The sequence below is a fragment of the Chrysemys picta genome, chromosome 4 (genome assembly GCF_011386835.1).
Source record: "Chrysemys picta bellii isolate R12L10 chromosome 4, ASM1138683v2, whole genome shotgun sequence".
NCBI lineage: Eukaryota > Metazoa > Chordata > Testudines > Emydidae > Chrysemys > Chrysemys picta.
In genome coordinates, this window is record NC_088794.1 from 22,194,326 (window position 1) to 22,220,948 (window position 26,623).

General features: G+C 52.3%; 1 protein-coding gene across 13 annotated transcripts in view; it reads right to left on the bottom strand.

Moving 5' to 3' along the window:
* Nucleotides 1-26,623, bottom strand: part of FOXP4 (forkhead box P4) — a 136,294-nt gene that overhangs the window by 15,671 nt on the left and 94,000 nt on the right. For 5 of the 13 annotated variants that reach the window (XM_024110340.3, XM_005308300.5, XM_065591628.1 and 2 more), the window contains 8 exons: nucleotides 17,797-17,947; nucleotides 16,464-16,668; nucleotides 15,663-15,770; nucleotides 9,550-9,637; nucleotides 6,299-6,382; nucleotides 4,439-4,640; nucleotides 4,262-4,338; nucleotides 2,842-2,943 (listed from right to left, as the gene is read on the bottom strand). In XM_024110340.3, the coding sequence (XP_023966108.2) occupies nucleotides 2,842-2,943; nucleotides 4,262-4,338; nucleotides 4,439-4,640; nucleotides 6,299-6,382; nucleotides 9,550-9,637; nucleotides 15,663-15,770; nucleotides 16,464-16,668; nucleotides 17,797-17,947 (1,017 nt within the window). The remainder of the gene's footprint in view (nucleotides 1-2,841; nucleotides 2,944-4,261; nucleotides 4,339-4,438; nucleotides 4,641-6,298; nucleotides 6,383-9,549; nucleotides 9,638-15,662; nucleotides 15,771-16,463; nucleotides 16,669-17,796; nucleotides 17,948-26,623) is intronic. The other 8 variants (XM_065591631.1, XM_065591627.1, XM_065591630.1 and 5 more) reach the window with 3 other exon arrangements.

Here is a 26,623-nt window from a genome sequence, read left to right on the forward strand (position 1 = left end):
GCATGAGTAATGTGACTACCCCCACCGGCCCGGGGGTCAGGTCCACTGAGAGGAATGCTGCTGCAGAGGACAGGAGACCTGGGTCCCATTCCTGGCTCTGCCGCTGACCTGCTGCGTGACCTCGGCCAAGTCACTTCTTCCCCTTTCTGTGCCTCTGTCTCCCCCCGTCGTATTCAGATTGTAAACTCTTTGGGGGTAGAGGCTGCTTCTCACTACGGCTATGTACAGCACCAAGCACAAGGAGGCTCTGATTTAGCCGGGGTCTTGAAGCACAACCGCAAGACACATGATAAAGAACAGTCTGGAGCTTGCAGGTGAGTCAAGGATTCCAGACTCCATTGGAGGCAATTCCCTTCAGTTTATCCCCCTCAGCCTCTTCCTCTCAGTTCAGTTAATAGGCAGCCGCCTGGGCTGAGCTCTTATCAGGGTTTGAGGCTACATAATGACTCTGGCTTCCCGTCTGAGGGAGTGATTGTATCAGGGTCTGCCTGTGACACGGTGGAATTATGTCATGTCTGGAAGATGCGATGGGGGTGGGAGGTGAGGGGGGCGCTGACTGAAAAGCAGCGGTGCCCAGCAGCAGGAATGCGACCCCTGCCCCTTCCCCACTGGAGATGGTGCTCCCCCGGCCCTTCCCTGCAGCCCCCCCCCCGTGAGGGTCTCTCCAGATCTAGACCAGAACCGTTGAATGGAAAAAGTGCCAAGAAGCACTGGAGCCTGAATAATGGAGGGCAGGTGCACAGTGAACCGCAGGCCCAGGGGCCAACTTCAGGCCTGGGGTAAGTGGGTGAAAATTTACTGATTTCCCGGGGTTAAACCTGCATGCACCTGGAAGCTCAGGTTTTGGGCGCTGTAGGCTTCTATGGAGACTCGACTTCCATGGCACGTAGAGATCACAGCCCCACTGCCCTGCCTGGGGAACCCTGTCTTGTCCTGGTGCCATGAATCCCAACAAACGGGGAGGGGAGGCTGAGCAGGACTCCATTGTGCAAGGCACTGTACGTATACAGTAACAGACAGCCCCTCCGCCCCAAAGAACTTACAGTCTGAACTGGCGGGAAAGAAGGAGGACTGGTAGCCTCACTTGACAGAGGGGACACTGAGGCAGAGAGAGATGAAGCGACTTGCACAAGGTCCCGGAGCCAGTCTGTGGCAGAGCAGCGAGCTGAAGCCAGGTCTCCAGAGCCCCACGCCGGTGCCTGACCCGTAAAACCATCCTCTCTCTCAGAACAAGCCCGACGTTTCACCCGCTTCTTTGCCAAGGTGAAAGACAGGCGGCAGCCAGCTCACACAGAACCTCATCCCCTCAGATGAGAATCGATACCCTAGCAAGAGCCATGGTGGCGCTGGAGATTTTTACAGCTTGGCTGAGCCGTCTTTATTTGCAGCGAGACACCAGCCCCCGGGTTATCATTAACCTTATTTTCTATTTCTAGAGTCTAACTTTTTTCCCTTTTTAAAGAAAAAAATAAAAAAATATAAAAAAAATACCCTTCTTCTGGACCCAAGACATACAGGTTTAGCTCGAGACCTAATTCCTGAGCCTTTTTGAGGGAGCTGCTCGCTCCTGCACGATGCCCTGGGAGGACTGAACAGCCCCTACCTGAGAGCGCAAACCCTAGCGAGAGGCCATTCACCTCCAACCTTCCCTGGAGTTTGAGGACACATGGGGGGGGGGGGCAGAGATAAATGCTTAGAAAAAAGAAGGGTTTGATTTTGCAGCAGAACCGAGCACTCGGGGCTCCCGCTGATTTCATTAAGAACTACGGGTGCTCAATCCCCCTGGGGATCAGTTCGTCACTGCTCAAGATGCTACAGAGAGAGGCATTACAGGAAGCCCTAAGACAGACAGAGAGGTAAGTTAGGTGCTCGCACACTAGCTGCTCTGTAACCCCCTTCGGAAACCCCGCAATCTGCCACCCCAATCCCATAATCCTCCCCCTTTCCCCCCGGGGGGCACCCTGGCACACACCATCCAGCAGCCCACAAAACAGGTGTAGTTCAACAGAGTTCTGTCTTTATACAAGGCCAGACGATGAAAAGACAACTCTGCCAGCTGCCCAGTTGAGCCCACCTCTCTGGCACATAGGGTGTTTGCCTGCATGATGGATGCAGGGGGGTGACGCATGGCTGGGAAGTCCTGCAGGGCGGTTTTGCCCTGTAACACGGGCGAGCGGACACCTGGAAATGGGAAGTTCTCTATTAACCCGGGGGAACAAGGGGACATTTTCTCCCTTGCACCACTTACATCCTAGGGCTTCAGAGGGACCCCGTGGCTCACAGGCCTCTCGCTGTGAGGAGAATTGTGCCCATCCCGAGTCATGCTCCGACTGCTCAGGGAAACGTAACACCATCCTTCCACTCACTCCTGCCACCCTCGGCGCTTGTCTCAGACCGACGGACCTGTCTGTGTCGTGGCTTTACATGGCGCCGTCAGACAATGCAACAAGGTTGTGAGAATGCCACCAACGGTCACTCACGAGGCAATGGGACAACATTATCAGACAGCGATTCACTGGGGACGGAGCAACTCCGGGACAGCTCAAGGCCCTTCTCGGATGTACGGCTCAGCTAAAATCTGCAGCAAATCCCCGCTTCCCCCCCACAACCCCATATTCCAATGTCGAGAAGCTGCCAAAGTACCACCTCAATAGGTGGGAGTCAGAGGGAAAAGTACCTCTCCTGGATGCATACATAGCTGCCCTACGTAGCTGTGATCTAGAGCCCACCTCTAATGAAAGCCACCCTGGCAGCAGACCCTGCCATGTACTGCCAGTGCCCCGAGCGAGTTCTCAGCTGATGGAGAGGAGGTGAAGAATGAAATCCCAGGCGGGGCTTTACCTTCCAGGTGGCGGTGTTCCTCCTGAAGTAGGCAAACATCCGCGTGAACCAGTTGTAGATTTCATTCAACGTTAGCTGCCTGTCTGGGGTCTCCAGGATAGCCTGGAATTCAGAGGGGGGGGAGGGGGAGGAACCCAAACCAATTACTTATAAAGCATCAATCCCAAGAGCCTGTATCACTGATCGCGCCTGCCAACCATGATGGGCGAGCTGCAGAAGAGTCAGAGGTTCTGTCTGGATCACGAAGGGGCTCACCCATAGATGTCAAAGCACACAAGCCTTGCTATTCGGGTGCAGAGGGAGCGTCTTGCCCCGGGGCATGCAGCAGTTCAGTGGTGGTCTCCTGACTCCCAGCCCAGTGCCCTACCCACTGGACCGTGCTGCCAAAAGGTTGCATGCGCCGAACCAACTATCTAACGTCAGAGAAAGCTCAGCTAATCTTGCTGTCCAAAGAGGACTTAAATGGAGTTAGTGGCAGAAATCACCCTTCCAAACGAACCTTGTCTGTGTCAGGCATGGGCTTTTGAAGACCCCCCCTCCCCCTGAGCCAAAGAGCGAACAATAGGAGTGCTCCGATTTGCATTTCTTCATAAGTATATTTGCATATGCAAATCAAAGGCTCACACATTTGATCCGTGGGGCTGGAGGGGTTGAGAGAGGCTGACGGAGTGGCACAGACTATACCCGACGCCCCAGCACCTGTCCTTGGGTTTGCTCCATGGTGTGGCCAGACAGCACAGAGCCACTGGCAGGGATGCTGAGTCCCTCTATGCCCCGTCTCGCCTGGATTTTAAGGTGATGGCTGATGATCCTTGAGACTGGGGCTCCCCAATTATCCACAGAGCAAATATAGCACAGGTAAGGCCGGCCTCCCCTCCAACACTGCATCAGGACGGATCAACACTATGGATGAAGAGGGGATCTCCACCTTCATGGACCAGTTCTTGGGCCTCTCTGATGAGACTCACAGTAAAAGGGGACAACCAGTGTCCAGTGCTGTTGGTGAGGCAGATGCCCACCCACTGGGAACCCACTTCGCAGAGGCAGGACTTTAAATGCACCGTCATCATTTTTGTGAAATAAATATGACTATGGACAACTTACAGAACTGAAGTGCCTTTTCCCTGAGGATCTCCAAGTCAGCTGCACACAACCAGAGCAATGGAGCTACACCCGTTTACACCAGCTGAGGATTTGGCCCCTAAGGAATTAACTCTCTCCGTGCTTCCCTGTGGAGTTGTTATCCTGATTTGCTAACTAGGGCCCCGGAGATCACAAAGCGAGTCGGTGGCAGAGCTGGAGATGGAACCTCCAAGTCTTGGAGTCTGGCCTCCAAGTTCTCAGCTCTAATCACAAACAGCCTACTGCGTCGGGACATAGCTGCCTTCACAGCCCCCCGGAGCCGGAGGGCGTTCCTCACCTGCCGGATGAGTGAGGCATACGTGAAGGGCGGCCGGACGTCTGTGTTTTTGTAAAACTCGTGATTCTGTGCAAGCTCTGGAGAGGGGGGGAGAGAGAGAGAGAGAGAATATGAAGGAACCGAATCTAGTAACTCATACCACATGAGCATCAACGACCCACCCACCGCCGCTCTTACCTGAAGATATTGGGGGGCAGAATTTTTCGGGGTTTCTCCTGCGAATGGCCCCCATGGTCTGTAAGGTGGAGGAGCTGATGACGGATGGACCCTGCCGCAAGGGAGTGATGGGGGCGGTGGCGGAGGTGGGGGGATGAGGTAAGCCATCTGGAAAGGTATCTGAAGTGCTCTTGGAGAGGGTGGCGCTTGAGACCAGGTTCAGCTGCACAGACATGGGTGGAAGAAATTGAGAGCAGTTGGGAACGGACGTGGAGATGGTCTTAGGTAGGGAGAGTGATTCGGTTCCATGGTGTGAGACACGGGAGAGCGCACAGGGCCCTCTAACCCAGGGGGATGGGCACTAAAGGAGGATCTCATGGATCAAACCAGCTGCAGGAAAACTCTGCTATCAACACATTACAGCTCCAAGTGGGCCTGACCCAGCTCCCATTGCAGTCACTGGAAAGGCCCCCACGGGCTTCAGTGCAACTTGGATCCAGCCCAAAGCGTCTTAATCCCGAAGCACTTTGCAAGCTGACGTACCAACTATACACAGGGACCACTTCATCCCCTGCCAAAATTCAGCCAGCTCTGGGATGAGACTGTGGGCAGCTGCTGAACAGGACAGGAAGTGAAGCATTATGCGCAGGAAGATAGCTCAGTGGTTTAAGCATTGGCCTACTAAACCCAGGGTTGAGGGTTCAATCCTTGAGGGGGATACTTAGGGATCTGGGGCAAAATCAGTACTTGGTCCTGCTAGTGAAGGCAGGGGGCTGGACTCGATGACCTTTCAGGGTCCCTTCCAGTTCTAGGAGATCGGTATATCTCCATATAGTAGTATTATTATTATAGAATCCTGCCTCTCACTGAAACAGCAGGTGGAATTCAGAAGTAATTACCCCAACGTCGTCGGCGTCAAGCCCTTGGAGTTACAGCTCACCTTAGAGAGGGCACTGCTAGAACATCACACTGGGGCAACTCAGGAGAAAACCTGACACCTGAGTCATCAGGACTTACTCTCTGCAGCACACAGGGGTTCCTTAGGGGTGTCTGCCCCAGGTACTGCCCAGGCCCTTGTGAGAGATGAGCTAGGAGCTGGCGAGGGATCAGGTACTGAGATTTTAAGGGCACTGCGTATGGTTTGCAGGGGATAGGTGCAATGATCCTGATTTCTGGCCTGGAATTTTGCTCAGTGAGCTCTTTACAGGGACAGGGGAGGAGGCACTGATGGGGATACATGTGCTCACACCCCGAGCCAGGTTCACTACTGAACAGGAGCAGAAGAACCTGGGGATGCAGAGAAAAGCCATGAAGATACGGGGAGAGCAGGCGACCGACAGAGAGAGAGAGAGAGAAAGGCCACCCTTCCAATGAATAAACTCCTTCAGGAGGACGGGGTGATGGCACCAAGCAGGAGGGAGCAGGCTGGGGTGAGGCCAGCATTCCCCGGAGACTCCTTAACACAGAGGACGTCAGCACCTGGGCTTTTCATGAGCCATGTCCTGCTAAAGCATTGGATGTCTAGTAAGGGGAGCAACATGGACCAGAGCCAAGCCCAGACCTGTGGGGCGGAGATAACCAGAAGCGGATCACTTAGGGATCATTGCTACAAGGACGCCATAACCGGGCTTGAGACACTGAGTATGTTGGTGACCCTGCCCAACTTGGATTGCCACTGCGGCCGTAACAGGGATATGGTCTGCACGGCTTGGCTCAAACCTCTGGGCAAAGCGAGAGAGGAAAATGGTGATAAGACATTGGGAATGGGCTTTGGAAGAACTGGACGGGGATGGGCGGACAGATAGGACAGGGATGGAGGCACCGAGAAGAAGGAAACTCGAGGGGATGAGCGGCAGATGGGGAAGGCAGGCTGGTGCTTACAGGTTGACTGAAAGGCTTCGGCTCCGAAGGTCTCATATGGAGGTGGGCCATCATTGCCTGGAGACGCTCGCTTTCTTTCGCCAGCTGTGGGGCGAAGCAGGAGGGAAGAGGTTACTTGTTGCTGCAGGGTAACTCCCAGGGCTGTCTAGCACCCAGCTTCCCAGGGAGTGCTCGCTGAAACGCACTTCTCCTGCAAGCTTCCTTAAGCTCTTCTCTCATCCCTTGCTTGGCCCCCATGTGCCTGGCACTGTCTGGCCAACGTTCTCTGAGTGCCGCTATGTGACAGACCAGGGTTATTCTCTTCCGTCCCCGGGCCTTCCTTCCTCTCGCGTGGTGAGAGGCTGCCGGTGCTGTGGTCTAACCCCCCCGCTAGCATCTTCCCAGTAACATCGAACGTTCCTGAAAGCCGTGCACCTGTCCATGGGATTGCTTCTCTGGCCCGCTAAAAAGCTGCCTTTTCCTATTGGGGAGGAAGACCTGGATGTGTGCTGACGGCTGCTGGGGTGTCTGCCTGCCATGCCCATGCCTCTGGCTGTATGGGCATTGCTCTATGTGCTGGAATGAAAAATCTATTGCAAAACAGAATAATTCCATGCCTCTATAGATATATATCCATCCACACCTCCCTTCTCCCATCTATCCACCATCCCCTCCCACCCCCCAATCTCCTTCCCGTCTCCCACTCCTCTGTTCTCTGGTGCCGTCTCTCTATGCTTCCCAGGTGGCTGTCACTCTGCTCTGTATTCATTCCTCCCTCCTCCATTGGAGGACCTGGTCCACTTCTCCCCATTCATCTTCTCGCTCTCTCCTTTCCATCATCAGCCTCTCCTGTCCACCCCCTCTGTTCCTTACCAGTGAGCCTGTATTTCCCCTGCCCACTGTCGGTGCATCAGATCCTACCTCTCTATACCCCCCCACCACACTCCTTCCCATTTTCCCTTACCTACCCACCCACCCACCCATCCGCCCACTTGTGCAACATTGCTTTAATTGTGTGTGTTTGTTTCTCAGAATGCGGGGAAGGGTGAAATATTCGTTGTGGCACCAGGAGAGGTTTTGAGCTGTGGAGAGGCAATGGGACCTGACACCATCTCTCTTCGTGTCACCTTCCCTTTCCGCCTCATCCCCTCAAACTTTGGGCCCCGTTCGCAATCCAGGAGACACCCAAAGAGGCTGCCTCCCTCCTCCCACTGGCCCCCGCCCCTGCGGATGCGGCTCCTTCGCTGGGAGTGGAGCAGGAAGCCCGGCGAGGAAGGAGTTAAAAGCAGCCGCCAGAGTAGAGTTGGCTGGAAGTTTGAGCGGCTGCGACGCTCTCGCGCTGTCGTGGCTCTCATTAGAGCTGACAGATCTCCCCTCCTGATGCAGACACTCTCTCCACTGACACAGTGGGAGCTCCGCGCTGAAAACTTTATAATTGGTAGCTCTGGTGGCAGCTTCTCCTCTTCGCGCACAGAGCTTTCTGCTATCCCTTCAGGTTCCCCCCTCCCACCCCTCTCTAAGTTCCAGTAATTGCTTTCAACCTCTTGCTTTAGTGAGCATTTGGGAACAGGATGGAATCACACGGTTTGACTCAGGCGGCTTTAGAATCTCAACTTCACTTTCCAACCAGTGCTCCTGGGAGTTTTTTTCTCTAATTTTTTTTTTTTAAATGTCCACCCCTTTCCCTCCCTCGTCCCCTCCTCGCCATCAGCTTCATCCTACCTTGCTCTAACTCCTGCCAGAGGCTGCCAGCACTCTGCATTACACCAGCTGCCCCCCCCCCGAGCACAGCCTCCTCTGCCACCTCCTCCCCCCACGCCCTAGCACACGTGTGATCTAGCAGCCAAGGCAACCTGGATAACAAGAGTACCCCCGGAGTCAGTCACACAAGCTCCAGGGCTGGTATTTCCCAGGAAAGGGCAGGCAGAGAAGTCCAGGGGAGGAACTGTAAATAAAAAGACAACGTGCGTGCACCCCCCTCCCCGGGCAATGGATACACACGTGTCACACGGTACTACAGTTCCTACGCACGGTCACACGCACCAGGCATCTTTGCATTCAGCACATGCGCGAGAGATGTGGAGACAGTCACCTATGTGCCGTTATGTCCGTCATTAAAATACTCAGCATGGGCAGTGCTCATAGATTATCTCCTCCTCTCACCCAGGCGGCACTACCCTGTCCCTTTACCCACGCTTGCCTGCGCTAGCGAGAGCCTTCTGCAGCGGCCGCTCTCAACAGCCGCCCTGGCTCTCTCTTGCCTTGACTCTCTATCGCTTCGCAAACCTCAGCGGAAAGCCTACATTTCTTCTGAATCGCCCTCTTTTGTTAACTAATTACACGAAGCACTTCTGGGGGGGGGAAACAGCTCGTATGAAATGCACAGGACAAATCAAGGGCAAGATTTCCAAAAGCAGGGGCCTGACGGTGAGCTCCGAAGTCTGCATTCGGGCCCATAATACACGGCCCGATATTTGGAAGGGCTGAGCAACCATCAGCCCTCCTGGCTTCAGGAGGACTAGGATTTGGCTCTAGCGTTGGCTACAGTGCACGTCCCATGGGTTGCAACCATTACACAACATTCATGTACAAAAAGTGCCATAGATAACACCACAAAAAACACACACAACACACTGGTTACCCTGTGCCAGTGTGAAACCCCCACATGCTCTGGAAGCAAATGCACCGTACATGCGGCGTTCTGGCTGAAATTTTCAGAGGAGCCTGCAGAAATCAGGTGCCCATCTTCCACTGAATTTCCACTTGAAATACCCAGCCTCCATTTCTTACGTTGGTTACAACGGTAGTCTCTCTTTTTTGATCTAGCCATTCAATGTGTTGTTTCATATGTACATGAATGTGTGATCTACCACAGTTTGAGTGGTTGGTTGCCCACCACCCGCACTTGGGTTTGGGACAGGACCCCTTATCCTTAAGATAGATGGGTGACTGAATGGCAAAATGTGCACCTAATTTACAGGTGCAATTGGCAACTATTTTTCTGCCTATATAAGATTGCACATTGTTGTAGCTAAGGCCCAGGTGAGCAGATCTAGGAGGTCTGACAATAATTTGTCAAACATCTCGTTTCCTGGCTCTCTAAGTCACAACCCTAAATATTGAGACTGTCCCTATAAAATCAGGACATCTGGTCACCCTAGACCCAGCTATTCCCTCCCGATGAAGAGCAGCTTAATTCTGCCACTTATATGCAGGGCAAGTAAAGAGTTTGACTCCACACCACCCTTCAAGTCTCTTTGGTTTGCACCTACCTGTATTTCCAGCTGTTGCACCACTTGCATTTGAACTCGACACTGGGCCGTGCTTCGGTCATCAAGTGCGTGTTCCGTATTGAGGTGTCTAGACAGAGAAGAATGGATTTTAGATTGACAGTTCCCAGAGCCCACCATGAAACACAGCGCCTCCTACCGGCCCATGTCCGCACCTACCTATGGCCTGCAAGCACCTCTTATCTCGATTACAGGAGCAATGGAGGCCCCAATCTGCTAGTTACATTACATGGCAGTCCCTGCCCTGATGAGGTCGCAATTTAAACAGATAAGACAAAGCATGGGAGGGGAAACTGATCCACAGAGCGGCAACATGATTTGGCCAAGGTCACACAGCAGGTAACTGGCAGAGCCGAGAAGAGCAGGTCTTCTACCTCCCAGGCCAGTGCCTACCCTCTGGACTACACAGTCTCTCCGCCCCCTCCCCAACAGCACTTGGATTGCCTCAGCTGTAGTTTGCCACAGGGAGTCCATTGAAATACAAAACAAACAGCTGGTACCCGTGGAGGGTGAGCCTGCAAGCCAAGCCCCGGGGGAGGTGTGAGTATGGTACAACAGTTGGCTCTTTAAGCTCATCTGGAAAATTGCATTTCCGGGATGTACCTGGTAAGACTGACTGCACCCAAGGAGCAGGTTTCCAGGCAGACACAGGCAGCATCGTGGGGATTCATTTGCATCCCATGAGAGACTCCCCAAAGGCAGGAGGTGGCATTTATGAGGTGCTCCGCATCCTAGACTCTCAGTGCCTCACAAACATTCATGCATGAAACCTTTCAAACGCCCTCCCCCAGGCAGGTAAATATGATCAGCTCCATTTTACAGATGGGGAAACAGAGACCAAGGAGGGGATGGAGCCAGGTCAGCGGCAGAGCTAGGACTAGAACCCAGGGTCCCATACCTTACCCACAAGGCCCTCCCCTTCCTCTCTCTGCAATCAAAACAATAACCTCATGGCCACCTTCGGCAGCGGAGCCTTCTCCTTACAAAGTTAGGGCCTTGCTGGGACATGTGTACGGCCTCAAAATGGCCCGTGCTCGCTTTCACAGAAGAACATACGGCACCAGTCTTAGTCATGATTCCAGGTTGAGTGCTCCCTACCAGCGAGGAACTCTGCTCGCTCAACCACATGGAGGTCCCAGGCATGAGCACGGACCGGGATGTCAGGACAGACAGAGAAATCCCCAGGTCTGGAACCCAGGGAGAATGGAGATAGCTCAGTGAGAGGTGCCGGGCTGTGGACTCTCGCTAGAACAGGGGGATGCCTTGCCCTTCCCTGCCTCTCAGACTAGCATCGCCCTCCAGCCAGGAATCAATCCTGCCCCACACAGCTCTGTGCTGTCTCCCCTCCAGGCCTCATCTCGCTAAACCACGGGCGCTCAAAGCATGGCCTTCTGAGCTTGACAATGCAGAACAAGTCCTGCCTCTCCCTGCAACCGTGGCACACGAGGAAAGCTCGCTCAGGGTGCTGGTGAGTGCTGAACGAGCGGGGATAATTCTCCGCCAGGGTGAATTCAAGGTGCAAGAAAACATTAGGGCTGCATTACGTTTTGATGTTTTAAATACACCTGCCCCGATGGTGCTGTCTAAAGTAGCCCTGGGTCTTGCAAACTGGGGGAACCCTCGTTTCAGACGCAGCCGCAGGTGTTGCCGCAGGTGAGGGGATTTGGGAAAGAAACACAATGGGCGGATCCCCGTCAGTCCCGCTAACTAAACGAGCACAGAGCGTGAGCCTCCCGAGCCCCGTGCGGCGAGCGCTCCGCACTGTCAGCGGTCTGCCATCGGTGTCCCCTCTCCCCTTTTTCTGAGCTCTGCGGCCCCCTCTTTTCCCTTCACCTCGAGCCGTGCCGCTCGACAGATCCCTGCTATCAAACTTCTCCCTCTAATGTCAACCAGAGCCATGCAACAAAACAGCAGAGAGCCTGTGTTCCTGGATGCTGCAGTGTCAGGAAACCAAGCTCCCTGGGCCAGGGGCAGCTGCTGCTGACACGCCGAGAGCAATATCCATGCTCCCCAGTCACGTTATGCTGAACTCTCCCCATTCGTCCCCCTTTGATCTCTCTCTCCAGCCCCCCTGCTCAGTCAGTTCCATCCCTTACTCTTGCCCTTCCACCTGGTCTGGATCTTCCCTCTGCTCCCATCACACATGGTACAAACGGAGCGGGCTCCTTAGATGGTGTCAAGCCAGCCCAGCTCAATGGGCTTACTGATACCAGCTGAGGATCTGGCCCACAGTCACCCGAGTGCCAACTCGCAGTGTAATTGTCCTGTTGCTGTAATGTGACTCAAGAGGGCAAGTGAGGGGAAAACCCTCCTCTCCAGTATCTGGGATTTTACTTTATATGGGGGATGTTTGGCATCTCCTTTATCGTTCCATGACTTTAAAAAGTCTCTTTAGGGGCAGGTCAATCAGATCAGAAATAAATAAGTCACCTGGCCTTACACTGATCTTCACCGAATTAGCATTTGACCCCCTGCTTTCCATCTAGGGCGGTGTGGCCCAATGGACAGGACACTACACCAGGTCTCGAGACATGGTTTCTATTCCCAGGTCTGCCACTGACTTGCTGCGTAACCTTGGGCAAATCCCTGCATCTCTTTGTGCACCAGTTTCTGTAAATCAGCGCAGTGATACTGACCTGTGTTGTAAGAGCCAGAGATGAAAACGCTCCGTAAGAGCTAAATATTATTATTAGAGTTCTCCAAAGCCTTTACAGACATGAATTAATTTAGTTTCCACTCTCCATCCCCAGGAAGTAGGTATCAGGGAAACTGAGGCACAGGGAGGGGAAGTAGCTGCTTGGGCTCACACAGGAGAGTCCACGGCAGCGCCAGGAATAGTTTTATAGGCTATAAAGCCAGAAGAGACCATTGGGATCAGCTAGTCTGATCTCCTGTATAACACAGGCCATACAACTTCCCTGAATTAACCCATGATTGAACTACAGCAGATGTTTTAGGAAAATAGCCAGTCTTGGTTTGGAAATTGCCAGTGATGGATTCTCCATCACAACCCCGGGTAAGTTATAAAAACGAAGTCAGGCTCCCAAGTGCTGTGTTCTAACCAGCAGGTGGATTTTCCCTCAGAAGCCACCGTAAATCTCCTCAAGGATCGTATGTATGTGCAGCTAGCGGTATTTCATTTCTCTTGACTTCCACACCATCCCTTCTGTTTGGAACTCCCCGCATGCTGTGCCAAGCAACCTCCCTGTCTTCAAAGCCATTTAAAACTCACTTCTTCCAGGAAGTCTTGCTACAATAATCTACCACGCGGGTTTGGATGGTTGAACCCTCTCCACTTTCCAAGATACACAGATTTGGAAAAGGTGGTTCAACTGGGGCTCTATGGGCCCATGTCACATTGTGGGCTAGATTTTCACATCAGTGAGGTGTGCAGTCTCATGGCAAAATGCACGTCTAATTTACAGGTGTAATGACCAGACACACAAATCAGGTAATTGTATGTGCCAGTGACATTTGCGAGTGCAACCATAGTAACCATGCATGCAAATTAGTCGTGAATTGCGAGCACACAATGCATGCCTAACTTGTTAGAAAATCTGGCCCTGGACTGTCTATGTCTGATTTAGGTTGTACGCTCCTAGGTGTAAAGGCAATGCCTCTATCCATGATGGAACCAAACATACTACTGGGGTGCAAATGATGGTCATTTTGGTGACTCTGCTTCCAACCAGGACTGGGGACAAAATACAGAGATACCCTGGGAGAAGTTGTCCAGATGGGATCTACCCATCAATCAGCAGCAGGAGGTACCAGGATTCTCACTGAAAAACCTGTTTATGGGAGATTTCCAGCCCTATCTTGCAAAAACAAGATGTTGGGGACAAGCTTCCAGACTTGCATCTGAACTAACCCGACACAATGTTTGAGTTTCTTTCGTCACTACTACCTATCTAGCTGGAGATGGACTAGGGGTCTTTACTCCTTGCTCCTCTGCATGGTGGGACTAAGACATGGGTACTTCTGTGAAGAATAAGCTGTCAAGAGTTTTGGCATTCTCTGCCGAAGGAGGAAAGTGTAAAAATGGGGTGGGGGTGGGGGTCTTATCTGGAAAGTGCTTTCATTCTTTCATCTCAGTGTCAGAAAGTTTCATTCTTCCTTCCTGTGCCCAGGGGTGGAGTTCCTCAAACTGCTCCAGCATGTATAAGAAGCCCAATAACTTGGTTAACTCTTTGCTAGAGGTGGGTACAAATTGGCCCTGTGGATTCAGATGCACCCAAAATTCAAGCTGGTTGAAACATTTCAAATTTAAAAACGGAGACAAATTTTTTACAAACATCTTGGCAAAAATTCTTCCCTCTCTTTCAACTGTCTCTACCCAAAACATTGGAGAAGCTCAGGATTCAGACTGGTACTTCACAGATGGTGCCCCGCTCTGCATGAGTCAAGCCAAAACCAGCGATCCAAACACTGCTGAGCTTCTGATCTAGTTTCAGTGCTAGTGGGTTGGGCCCATCCCTGCTTGCAATCCACTTGTAAGGTCAGTTAAGTATTAGACCCATTGTACAGATGGGAAAACTGAGGTGCAGAGGCGAAATCTTACCTAAGGTCAGGCATCAAGCCAGATGCAGAGAAGGGAATTGAACCCAGGAGTCCTGAGTCACCAAGCCCCTTGCTCTAACCACTAGGTGGCACCCCTCTCTGGCTCCTCTGCCTTCCTTACTTCATTAGCTGCAGCAAGGCATCGTCTTGCAATAGCACAATGCCCCCTGTCCTCTCCTCCTGGCTCTTTCCTTTGAATAAAGATGCTTTCCCCTTCTTAACCCATCTCCCCACATGCACAGCAGTCACTCTTCCCTACCCCCCGACTGAGCCTGCCTTGGTATTCACTGCAGCTGGCACCTGTTCCACCCTCCGGTACTCCCTCCCTGAACAAAGTGGGGAGGCAGACAGGCACATGGCTGCCGAGATCAGCTGACGCGCTGTTTGTAAAACAAAAGTCTTTCAGACACAAATAGACATACACACGCACAGTGCATCTCTGCCCCAACTCCCACAACATTCCCTTCAGTGCAGAGAGGGGGAAAGGAAAAAAAAAAAAGGAAAGAAAACCCGTCAGTTTCTTCTGATGTCTTTGCTAAAAATCCCAGCTACAAAGAGATCTAATTGCAAATGAACTAATTAAGTAAACCTCTGACGAAGCGTGAAAACAATTTGTTTGACCCTGACGCTAGCGGAGGGCTCTTAGACAGCGGAGTTAATCAGTCAGTGACAGAGCCCACAAGCGGTGTCAGCAGGCTGCCGCGCTGCCATCTGTTTCTTTCTCTTCTCTCTTGCGCGCGCTCTCTCTCTCTTCCCCGCTTACAGAGGGTGAACTGCTAACTTTCCTCGTTTGTCTTCTCTTGCCCTCCTCCCACCCACGTCCTATGATTTCTCTAGGTCTCTTACAGTCTCTTCTCCTCTAGCATACCCTCCCCCCATCCCTCTCACATGCCCCTGAATGTACAGACTAACCTCCTTGTTATGAGATGGGGTGGGCCCCCAATTTGGCTATTACGCTTGAATCTACAGTCCACCCACTGGCTGAATTGAAGAGTATCCAACTCCAAGACAGGGAGTGCTAGCACCCCCCGGTACAGATGGGGAACTTGGGCACAGAGACACGAAGGCCCAGAGTTTCCAAAAAGTGACGAGTGATTTTGGGGGCTCAGAGACCCTCCCCCCCGCTCAAAGGGGCCTGACTTTCAGGCAGTGCTGAGTCCTCTGGAAATCAAACCCCTGCAAGGTGCTAAATTGGGTGCCCAAAAAAATCACTAGCCACTTGTGGAAAAGTCAATTTTTTAAGGCCACACCTGTAGCCTCTGAAGAGACAATGAGTTCCGCCTAACCCCGGAAAGTTGGAAGTCATGGCTTTTCTGACCTACCTCTACTGCCCTCAGCCCAGGGTGCAGGTGCAAGGACCACCCCCTCCCGCTTCTGCCCAAAGCAGTAGTGAAGTGCAGGGTGCTAGCGACGGGTAGGGTCTGGATGGCCCCTGAGCGCAGGGCAACTTGCAAACCACCACACTGGCTGCACAACCTGGGGGAGCCAGGAATGAAACAACAGCCCCAGAGAGACACAGTAGGGGAGCGACCTACTTGACAAACTGTCCCAAGTCCTCACAGAGGGTTTCGCATCCAGGCCACTTGCATTCTCCGTGTCCGTACAGAGGGTGGGAGCCGGGGTTCTCTTCATGAGAAGAGCTGCTGAGAAAGAGAGAGAGAGAGAGAGAGAGTGAGTGTGAGATGGAGGAGAAGGAACGAACAGTTACACTGGGGATCTTACACATGACAGGCTGGCTACTGCAGTTCCAAAGAAGCTTCTAGACCAGGACCACCCCAAGATATTAACACATCTCCTCACACCTTTCAGCCAAGGCTCTCAAATGCCCCTGAATGTACAGACTATGGTCTCAAGTTGCAGTGGGGGAGGTCCAGGTTGGATATTAGGAAAAACTATTTCACTAGGAGGGTGGTGAAACACTGGAATGCGTTACCTAGGGAGGTGGTGGAGTCTCCTTCCTTGGAGGTTTTTAAGGCCCGGCTTGACAAAGCCCTGGCTGGGATGATTTAGTTGGGAATTGGTCCTGCTTTGAGCAGGGGGTTGGACTAGATGACCTCTTGAGGTCCCTTCCAACCCTTATATTCTATGATTCTATGCATCAGTCAAGCCTTATGAGGCTGGTGAACATGATTACAGCTCATTTTCCAGACGGGTAAGCTGAGACGCAGAGAGGTTAAGCGACTTGCCTACGTAGCTACAGAGCCCAGCTCCCTCAATTCCTAGTCCACTGGACTATGCTGGCCCCACTCCCAGTAACAAACAATGGATCCATTAGTCATCTAGCCTTTTCTTAGACCTACAGGGCAAAATAAAAGGCTGGCCCAGCTTGGTTCTACCTGTCCCTCCTTGGCGTGAGCATGGCGCTCTGTCCATTGGAGAGAGAGTGGTGGGAAATGGGAGGCGAGACCTTGGCGGCCGAAAACGAGGTAGAGTTTGAAGTGTTGGTGGTCAGGTCGAGGCCCTCTTGCTTGATGCTGTCTTCTACAGGCTGGGTAGCGGTGACCTCTTTCCAGAGCTGCTGCAGGTCCGAGGGACACACAGCTACATGCCGGACGGGGTCCAGGGAGAGAGGAGGAAAACACACGCATGGAGACAAGGGTGAAAATATGGACCAGAGAATCACCGCTGCCCAACAGTAACCTACGCTGAGAAGAACCCAGCGAAGGGCAGCTTTTAGTTTAATCGAAGGGGGGTGAAGAACACCAGCCTGACAGCCTTGAAGGCCTGAGCGCTATCTAGCCATGGTAGCAGCAGCAGCAACAGCTTCCCTCTTGCTGCCTCAACTAACGCCACAGAAAATTCAGTGGGTCTGGTTTGCAGGCATGCGAGGGAACCTTTCTTTCAGGCTTTGCTACATGAGGCAGCCAAACTCCCCCACAAAGTTTTGTTTCGAGCGTCGGGGTCCAATGAACCCACTGCTCAGTGGAAACGGCCCAGTTTCACCTGGCGTTCTGTCCCGCCTGCCGGAGCCACACATTTTCAACAGGCAGCTGTAAACGGTCATTTGGCCCTGGCCCCAGGCTTGCTTCGAAAGGATCACGAAGCTGTCGGAATGAGCTGGAAGGAGTTTCCAGTGCATGACCCAAACTTGGAGAGTCCTGAGTGAAATCATGCCTTGCTCTGGCCTCTGCCCTTCACCCACATGGGCCACCCCTCCACAGACAAACAGGGCATTCATTCTCCAGGCATAAGAACTCTGCCTTCTGGGCACGCATCCCTCGTTCCCAGCGTCTGCCTGTACCACCAACTCCACACAGGAACCTCTATCAGCCAGGGCATTAAACAACAGGAACCATATACGCAAACTCAGGGCCTGGTCCTGTTCCCACTGATGTTAAAGGCAAAACTCCCATCGCCTCCTTCATTGGTAGCAGGATTGGGCCCTGAACTTACAGAATATACCTCAACTGCTCCTATGCAATTTTACGGCTATTGATTCTATGAATCACTGTTACTGCTCCTGTATAGCCCATGATTGTGCTGGAGAGAGACTGACTCAACCAGGCCTAAAGTGCACCGAAAACCACCCAGTTGCTACTAAAAGCCTAAGAGCTCGGAGGCTGCGTTTGTAGCTGCTACACATGGGTAACGCCCACCAGGCCGACTGGAGCGGAGGGCTCGGGCTTTAAAGGACAGAACAAGAGCGAGGAGGTTTGCCACGCGCTTTACCTTGTGGAAGGGTCTGCAGGGGAACGGTGCCTTGTCCCGGCTGAAGGCTGACCAGCCCTTGTCGCTGAAGGTTTAACAAGTGCTGCTGCTGCAGCTGTTGCATCTGCAGTAGCTGCTGTTGGAACGCCAGCTGTTTATTCCCTAATGGCTGCTAGGAGACAAAAGGAAAAAAAAAAAAATCAAAACATTATTTTCGACACTGCAACCGAGGCCTTGCAGGGAATAAGGGCCCCGCTGAGCAGCACGGAGTGCCGGATCCCGGCATCAGCCCTACGCCTGGTCAGCACAGACCTTTGTCCTAAATCGCTGGTCCTCGGTAGCCAGTCAGCATGTAGCCAAGACAGAGTCTTTGATCTATCGGAAGAGGAGGAGAAGGAAGAGAGGAAAAAAAAAAAAAAAAGAGGGAGGAGAGAGAGTGTGTGCTTGCTTAGAGAACGGAGCGCTCCAGCTCCATCTGTTCGATGAGTATTTCCAACGCCTGTGCATTGGGATCACACAGGGGGATAAAAAACACTACCGCTGCTTTGCACTGCTATTCGGTGGCTGGCCGAGGCTCTCCACACACCTTAGAAACATTAGCCCGTTGAGCTTCCTGCAAAGAAGGCAAAGTTATCATTAACCCTATATTACAACCACGGTTACCAGGGGTGTTTCCCAGGGCTAGAAAGAGGCCAAGGTGGGTAAATAACATCCCCATTTTACAGAGAAATAATTATTTTTACCAAATAATTAGCTATTTAAGCATCACAAGCCTGCTGTCAGGTAGTTGTTGGACAATTTGTACAGAACCTGGCACAATGGGGCCCCCTTCTTGGCTGGTGCCTACGCACTGCCATAAAAGATAACGTATAAGAACTTGGCTTCTAGGAAATGTCCACTTAATCTCCAGGGGCAAACAGTTGGCTTATGGCCTGTAACAGGACCGTTTGTATTCCTTGCTAAACTGATTTCTCCCCGCTCCTCTTTGAGTATTTACGGTTGTAACTCTGGATAGCCTTGCTGTTCATACAAGTGTTTAACCTCTTCTTGAATCTTGCTCAGCTCACGGGCCTCCAGGCTAACTTGTGGCAATGAGTTCCACAGGCTCTGTGTGTAATTGTATTCCCTGTGCTCAATTTTTGAAGGTGCCACCTCACAGTTGCATCAAACGTTCCCATGTTCTTGACTGATGAGACGGGGGAAGTGGAGGTTCCTGATCTCCCTTCTCTATCCCATCTGTTAATACTGTATGCTATTATTTGTATTGCAGCAGTGCCTAGACGCCCCAGTCCTGGCCAAGGATCCCATGGTGCTAGGTACTGCACAGATACAAAACAAAGGCAAGGTTCAGCTGTGCTGTAGGGTGGGCAAGCACACGCTTTATACCTGCTGTTCAGGTTGCAGTGTTCCAAGCCCCTAATCACGTGCATTGCCAGTCTTTGGTCCCCCCCACCCCTTTAATTTTACACCCTGAAGAAGGAACCCAGGCCCCCCAATTCCCAGCCCGCAGATGCAGAGACAAACACAGAAAGGTAAAGCAGCTGCCTGGAAGACCACAGACTGTACTGCTCAGATAAGACACCCACCTATCAGCTGACTAACTCAGTGGTTCTCAACCTATTACCATTGTAGGCCACAAAGGCAGCTCTCTGTGTTTACATGGGCTGCATCCACACAACATATATACTACCCGTATGGCCCTGAGGATGTCACATGGGCTGCAGTGGTGTGCTGGTTGAGAACCACGGCTCTAACTGGTATAACCCTGCTAGGCTGGGGCCATCTCTGGGGAGGTGACAAGAAAGTAACTAGAGGGGGAGAAGTAACAGGGGAGGAGGGAAAGGGCAGCCGCTGATCTGTGGCAGGGTGGGAGAGAGGGAGTCTGTCTGTCTACCTGCCCACTCACATCACAGCCATGGGCTTTGCCATAACCCTTCGAATTCTGGATTCCTTGGACCTGTCAGCACACAGGCGGGCCAATGTCAGGTGTTAAGTAGGCTTTGCCTCTCTGAGGGCAGAGAAAGTTGGGAAACTTCCAGTTGCTGCTCCAGAAATCTTCTCTCACCTCAGATACACATTAACCCAAGACAGGGAGCTCCTGGAGAAGTAAAAATCCACAAGCCCTGGTCTTCACTGCACAGTTCACTCGAGCACTGCCCCTAACCTGAGTCCACACACAGATACCTCGCAATCCTCTCTCCCCCCCCCCCCCCCCCCCCAAGTTGGCTGCCAGAGGAAAAAGCTTTTTACAGTCGATGTTCTCACTTAGGTTGTAAGCTCTTCGGGGGCTTCGACCACCTTTGTTCTGTGTTTGTACAGCGCCTAGCGCAACAGTGCCCCAGTCCATGGCTATGGCTCCTATGCCCCGAGGTAATACTGATAATAAATTATAATTATAATAAGGTTGGGTGAGGATTCACAGCTTAGAGCCATTGTGAAACAGTCATCCGGCCCTGCCTTATACTGAGCATGAAGAACTGATCCAAACTGAACCTCTGCCCACGAAACCTGAACTAAACCCTGAGCTTCTAACCAGGAGCTGAGACACGTGGTAAATCTTGGGAGAAAAGACTCTTCCTGGAAAATTCCCAGGTAGGTGCAAGAGGTTTGGATCATTTTGGACACGACTGAGATAAACCCGGAAGCTTCTGACCGCAAGCAGGAGGGCGGTTAAACAGCATAGCTGGGAACCAGAAGCCCTGGACTCTGTCACCAATACTCACTGTCTCTCACTGGTCAAGTCACTCACTTTGCCGTGCCTCAGTTTCCCCATCTACAACTGGGATAAGGATGTTGACTCACCTCAGTGCTGGGCTGAGGGTTAATCATTAGCATCTGCAAAGCAAGGTGAGCTTTTGGGTTTCCTTGAAGAATAGTAGGGTATTTAGATCTTTGGTTCTCAATCACTGAGTCAGAGACGGACGAGACCCCGTCTTGCACATCTCCTGGCCAGGATGGTTCCCGAAGGAGAAATCAACAGGGCTTTATCCCCCAAGTCTCGGGGCTTCCCTGCGCTTGGTGACAAAGGCACAGACTATAGTGGTCTCCTTTTGGAGAAAAAAAACCTTCATTTTCTAACTCTTGGGTGCCTGGGAGACAGCGCATGCTAAGGTAACTCGCGTACTTCAAGACAAGGCCAGGAATGCTGGGGGCGAGACAGACTCCTAGCCAGGAGACCAGGGAAGACTATCTTCACAGCACTTTGGTGGGGAAAAGATACGAGGAGAGCGGATCCCCGAAAGCCCCAAAGGAGGCAGAAGTTGCGCTCAGCGGTTGCCAGACAGTCATTCGCGTTGGGAAGAGTTTTACGGGGGTGTGAGACGCACACACACAGGCCTGGAGGGGAGGGCGGGGAGCCCAGCCCTTGCCTTTGTTACCAACGGCAGCCAGAGTTTACTTTCTCCTTTCCCCATGGGCCTTTCGGCAAGCACAGGTTCCTGCCTGTTACATCAGGCCACCTGAACACTGCCTCATTCACTCAACTTCCAGGCTGTAAAACAGAAGGAAATTGGGAGCGGATTAAGTCATTAGGATCCCCGGGGCAAATCACTTTCACCTCATAATTCAATAGGGCTCTTTATCTTTTCCATCTACCTGCTCCAGAGTCCTAGGAACCCTGGCGGGGGCAGCAGCAGCTGTGGCACCACCTCCCACGGGCCTCCGGCATGTATATTAGGGTTACCATATTTCAACAAGCAAAAAAGAGGACGGGAGGAGCCCCGCCCTAGCCCCGCCCCTGCCCCTCCCACTTCCCACCCCCCCAGAACCCCCAACCCTCCCCCCGTTCCTTGTCCCCTGACTGCCCCCTCCTGGGACCCCTGCCCCTAACTGCCCCCCAGGACTCCACTCCCTATCTAAGCCTCCTTGCCTCTTGTCCCCTGACTGCCCCAACCCTTATCCACACCCCCACCCCCAGACAGACCCCTGGGACTCCCACGCCCCATCCAACCACTCCCCACCCCCTGACAGCCCCCCCCCAGAACTCCCAACCCATCTAAACCCCTCTGCTCCCTGTCCCCTGACTGCTCCGATCCCTCTCCCCACTCCTGCTCCCTGACAGCTCCCCCCAGAACTCCCAGCCCCCTACCCCCCCGCTCCTTGTCCCCTGACTGCCCCCTCCTGGGACCCCTGCTCCTAACTGCCCTCCAGAACCCCACCCCCTACCTAAGACTCCCTGTTCCTTGTCCCCTAACTGCCCCCTCCTAAGACCCCCCCAACTGCCCCCCAGGACCCTACCCCCTACCTGTACCCTGACTGCCCAAAACTTTCTCCACTCCCCCCCAAAAGCCCCCCCCCCCGTTTCTTGACTGCCCCCTCCAGAACCTCCCTGCCCCTTCTCCTGCCCCCTGGCCCCCTTACCCTGCTGCTCAGAACAGGGTGTTGGGCTCTGTGCAGCCGAGCCGGACACGTGGCTGAGCTCCCCAGCACAACAAAACCCGGTCCCTGGCCCTGCACAACAAAACCCAGTCCCTGGCTCTGCACAGTGCTGCCGGACCGGGCTGCAGGAGGAGGAGCTGCAGGCTCAGAATGCAGGGTGGGAGGAGGAAGCTGCTCCGGAGTCCAGCCCGGGACTTTCCTGCAGCCCTCCCAGCCGCTCGCTCTGCTCTGCCGGGGGAGGGGGAAATCCCGGACATTGTGAGTGCTTTACAAATTCCCCCCGGACGCTATTTTTAGCAGAAAAAGGAGGACATGTCCGGGTAAATCCGGACGAATGGTAACCCTAATGTATATGGGCAAGAAACCCAACGCACAAAATCAGCAGGGCGAGACCACCTCTCCGCAGCACCTGTCAGCAGGGGATCTCAAAGCACTTCCGACTCTACAGCCCTGTGTGGGGCACTGGAGGATCGCACCCATTTTACAGACGGCCACACAGAGAAGAGACTTGCCCGGGATCAGGGGTACGAGCTGGGAACGGAACCCAGGAGTCCTGCCTCCCAGTCTCCTGCTCTAAAAACCACAGCTGCACTGAATAAATACTAACCTTTGCCCTTTGGGAGGGGAGGTGTCATGGCCATTTTTAGGCCAGTCACACTCAGTTCCAGGTTCGAATTTAATCATCAAACTGCTGAGCTTGGTGTGTGTGTGTGTGCGCGTGTGTAAAGTCACATCAGCTTTGTCTGGCTTCAATGTCATTCAAAATTAATAATCCCATTGGGGCTTTGGCTGGTGCTTGGGCCACATGTGCCCCAAAACACTTCATGAGTCTTGGATGGTTTTATCACTTGATGATTACTTGTTTGTGCCCTCTGAAGCACCTGGCATCGGCCATTTTTGGAAGACAGGATACTGGGCTGGATGGGCCATTGGTCTGACCCAGTACGGCCGTTCTTATGTAGGGTTTCTAATAGCCCAGCCTCCTCCCCTGCCCAAAATCAGGTGGGTTAGTTGCAAATATGTTATATATAGCACAAATTCCGCAAAAGACAAACAAAACAAAAAAATAGCCCCCCACACCCAGCTATACCCTCTACCCCCACCCTTTTGCCCTCCAGCAAGCCACATCCCTCCATCTCCCTCTTACAGCAGTAGGGAGCGGGTAATACATTCTGCCAGGGAAAATAAAGTTTCCTTCTGGTGTTGCCTGGCCGCTTGCGTCCTTCCCTCCCCCACTGCAAGATGTGCGGCTGCCATAGTCTGTGGGTTTCTCTGGACACTTTCACTTTCAGAGGTCATCCGCGGCACGCTCTTGATAGAACCAATGAAGTATGAAGCTTATCTGCCCACCGATAAAAATCTCAAACACAAAGAAAGTAATTCCTGAGCTGCACTCTGCCAGTCACCAGCGCCCATTGGGGCGCTCCGTTCTCTCGTGTTGTGGGGGTGGGGAGATGAAAAGGGGGGGGCTAGTAGGGAACAATCCAGGATCCTGTCCCTCCCCATCGCCCCCGTGATCCCCGTACTCCTCCCCAGCAACGGGGTCCGAGTTCCTTAACGCATTTTGTCTGCACTCTGTTTACATTAGACGCAGCTGAGTGGGTGCAGCTACTGGGGTAACAGGCGCCGTCACTTTGATTTATGAGCACATCAAGAGGAGTTTCGGCGTGACACTCTGGACTGACAGGAGCACTTCATTAATCTGACGCCTAGGTTACTTGCCAGCCAATCCCTGCGCGCTGCCTCCCCCCGCCCCGCCAAGCTGTACAATATCAGCCACTACACAGGGGCCACTGCGACGCCGTTTAAAAAAGAAAAAAAAATCCCCTCTCCCTCCCGTGTTCTTTGGAAGCACAAAGGGACCAAATTTGTAACAATAGGGACTGCTGGGTCTACCCTTGCCCTGGCTCTGTTTAGAGCAGCTTTACGTCAAAAGACAGTGGCAAGAAAATTACACCTGCCTGGACATCACTTCTGCTTTGCCCGCGCTTACTAAGCAGAAGATACTAATGCTATAAATTGCCCACCCCATGAAAATAAAACTACTCAGAGCTTTGCTTAGAGGGTCAGCATTACAAGACGTCTTAGTCTTATTTCAATGCGAGAGGTGGAAAATCCAGCCCAACTCCTGACTCAGCTGGACAACAGGGTCATCTCATGATTTCCTCCAGTGTGCACACCTGGTCTCTCTCATGCACTCACCCACCGCTCTCTGCTCGCTCTCACCCCATTGGTACAAAACAAGGAAATTGAGACAGCAGACTCTGCTGTATTCAAATCTCAAACTCCCAAGGTCCATCCCCCAGGTCACTGCAAGTGACCTCTGGAAGAGATACATATGGTACATCACTGCATCCGCCCGGACAGGATATAGTCCCGACATGCTTTCCTGCGCTCTCCTCCATCCTCCTCTTTCCTGTTCTTCCCCCACTCCTCAGGAGGTTTCCAACTATACTCTGGTTCCACTTTTCCGCCTGCAGAGATCTGAATAGGGTGACCAGATGTCCCGATTTTATAGGGACAGTCCCGATTTTTGGGTCTTTTTCTTATATAGGCTCCTATTACCCCCCACCCCCTGTCCCGATTTTTCACATTTGCTGTCTGGTCACCCTAGATCTGAAACTCTCCTGCATGGCAGGCTGCTACCTGTTCTGAACCTCATTACACAATACAAAGACCCAGGCAGAAAGAGATGCCCACCTGCTGATCCCCCGACACCCGAAGACAAGTCGATAACTTAGAGTCACACCACACTAATCCATGAACTCAATTGAAGGGAAAGAAGCCGCTCAGTTTACAAACATTGTAGTGGGGTTCATAATTAAATACTACCATGGTTGCCATGAAGGAGACAGCACCGGCCAACAGCTACTACATGGCGGTATTTGTGATAATGCATTTATTCCCCCTTCCTTTTGGCAAACAATGTTTACAGTTCACAGTTTACCACCAAGTGCTTCCTGTTGGCAAATGGTGACTTTTTAATGGCTGCCACCCTGATTCACTTTGTGAAATTGATCTCTATTCAGAAGGGGACCACCCCATGGCCTATGCACAACTTACGCAGCTGTAAGACAACAGGTGCCTGCCATGTTAAGTGAGGCATCAGACTGGTGCTGGCCCTGTGCACAAGAGTTAACTGCACCATTACCAGGTGGTATATTGATCGTGAAACAGGTCCCAAGGCCCATTTCCAAGCTGCGATTCTTTGTGCTCAGACCAGTTCAAAATATCCCTAACACATCCGCTTTGCCCTTAATTTCAAAGCTCTTCCTTTCCCAGCCAACTTGTTTTTGTCGGTCACTCAGGGCACTGGTGCAGAGCCCTTTCCTTGCTGCAACTCTCCTTTCCATATTGGGATCCCTTCGGAAACCTCTTTGCTGCGTTTGCAAGCAGGCTTCATGGTGTTTAGGAGAGTATTTTTCCATTCACATGCACCTCTTTGATTACTTAGCATATACTGAATAATCCTCCCCAAAAACAGTATTAATTTTAAGGAATCCTTAGAAAACAACAAGACATCGATTCCTGTTGGATCATTAATTAATAATCTATAAGCAGCTTTTTAAACTGAGTTAAATGCCTAGGTGAGCCCTTTGCCAGAGCTCAATAGAGGCATTGCAATATAATGTCTGTGGCCAATGGGAAAAGCTGCTCTGAGAAACGCAGATTTAAGCCTCTTGGGTTTCTTGAGCATATCTGGATATTTCAGCCACCAGGATGTAGTTTGGATCAAGTCTGACCCCTCCACCTTGTAGGTCAATGTTACAACAATAAAGGGGATCGACTAGATGATCTCTTTCAGCCTTACATTTCTATAGTTCTCCTTTAAGGGCCTGAGTCAAAGCCTATTGAAGTCAATGGGAGTCTTTCCATTGATTTGATCAGTCACTGGCTCAGGCCCTAAAGCCTCAATTCTGCAAAGCATTTAGACACACACTTAAGTACAGCCTCATTCAGTAAATCACTCAACCATGTTTCACTTCTAAGGCCTTGTCTACACTGCCACTTACAGCGCTGAAACTTTCTTCGCTCAGGGGGGTGAAAAAACAGCCAGGCTCCCAGTGCTGGCAGAAATTCCCCTCACGGAGGTGGTTTTATTACAGCGCTGGGAGAACTCTCCCCCAGCGCTGAAGCCGCGACTACACAGCCACGTTAAAGCACTGTGTCGGCTATGTAGACATACGCTAAGTCTCGCTGAAGTCAAGGGGACTTGAGCAGATGCCCAAAGTTAAGTGTGTGCTTTGCTGAACAGGGATGGGCTGCTGAAGGGACTTCTGGGGCATATATTCCCATGGCCTTGCCATACCAAAAGATGGCGCAAAAGCAACCCCTATGCAGGAGACCAACAAAAAGCTCCTCACAGATGCCAACGGAGATGTGGCTTGTACATAACATAAGAAAATAAGAATGGCCATGCTGGGTCAGACCAATGGTCCACCTAGTTCAGTATCCTGTCTTTCGCCAGTGA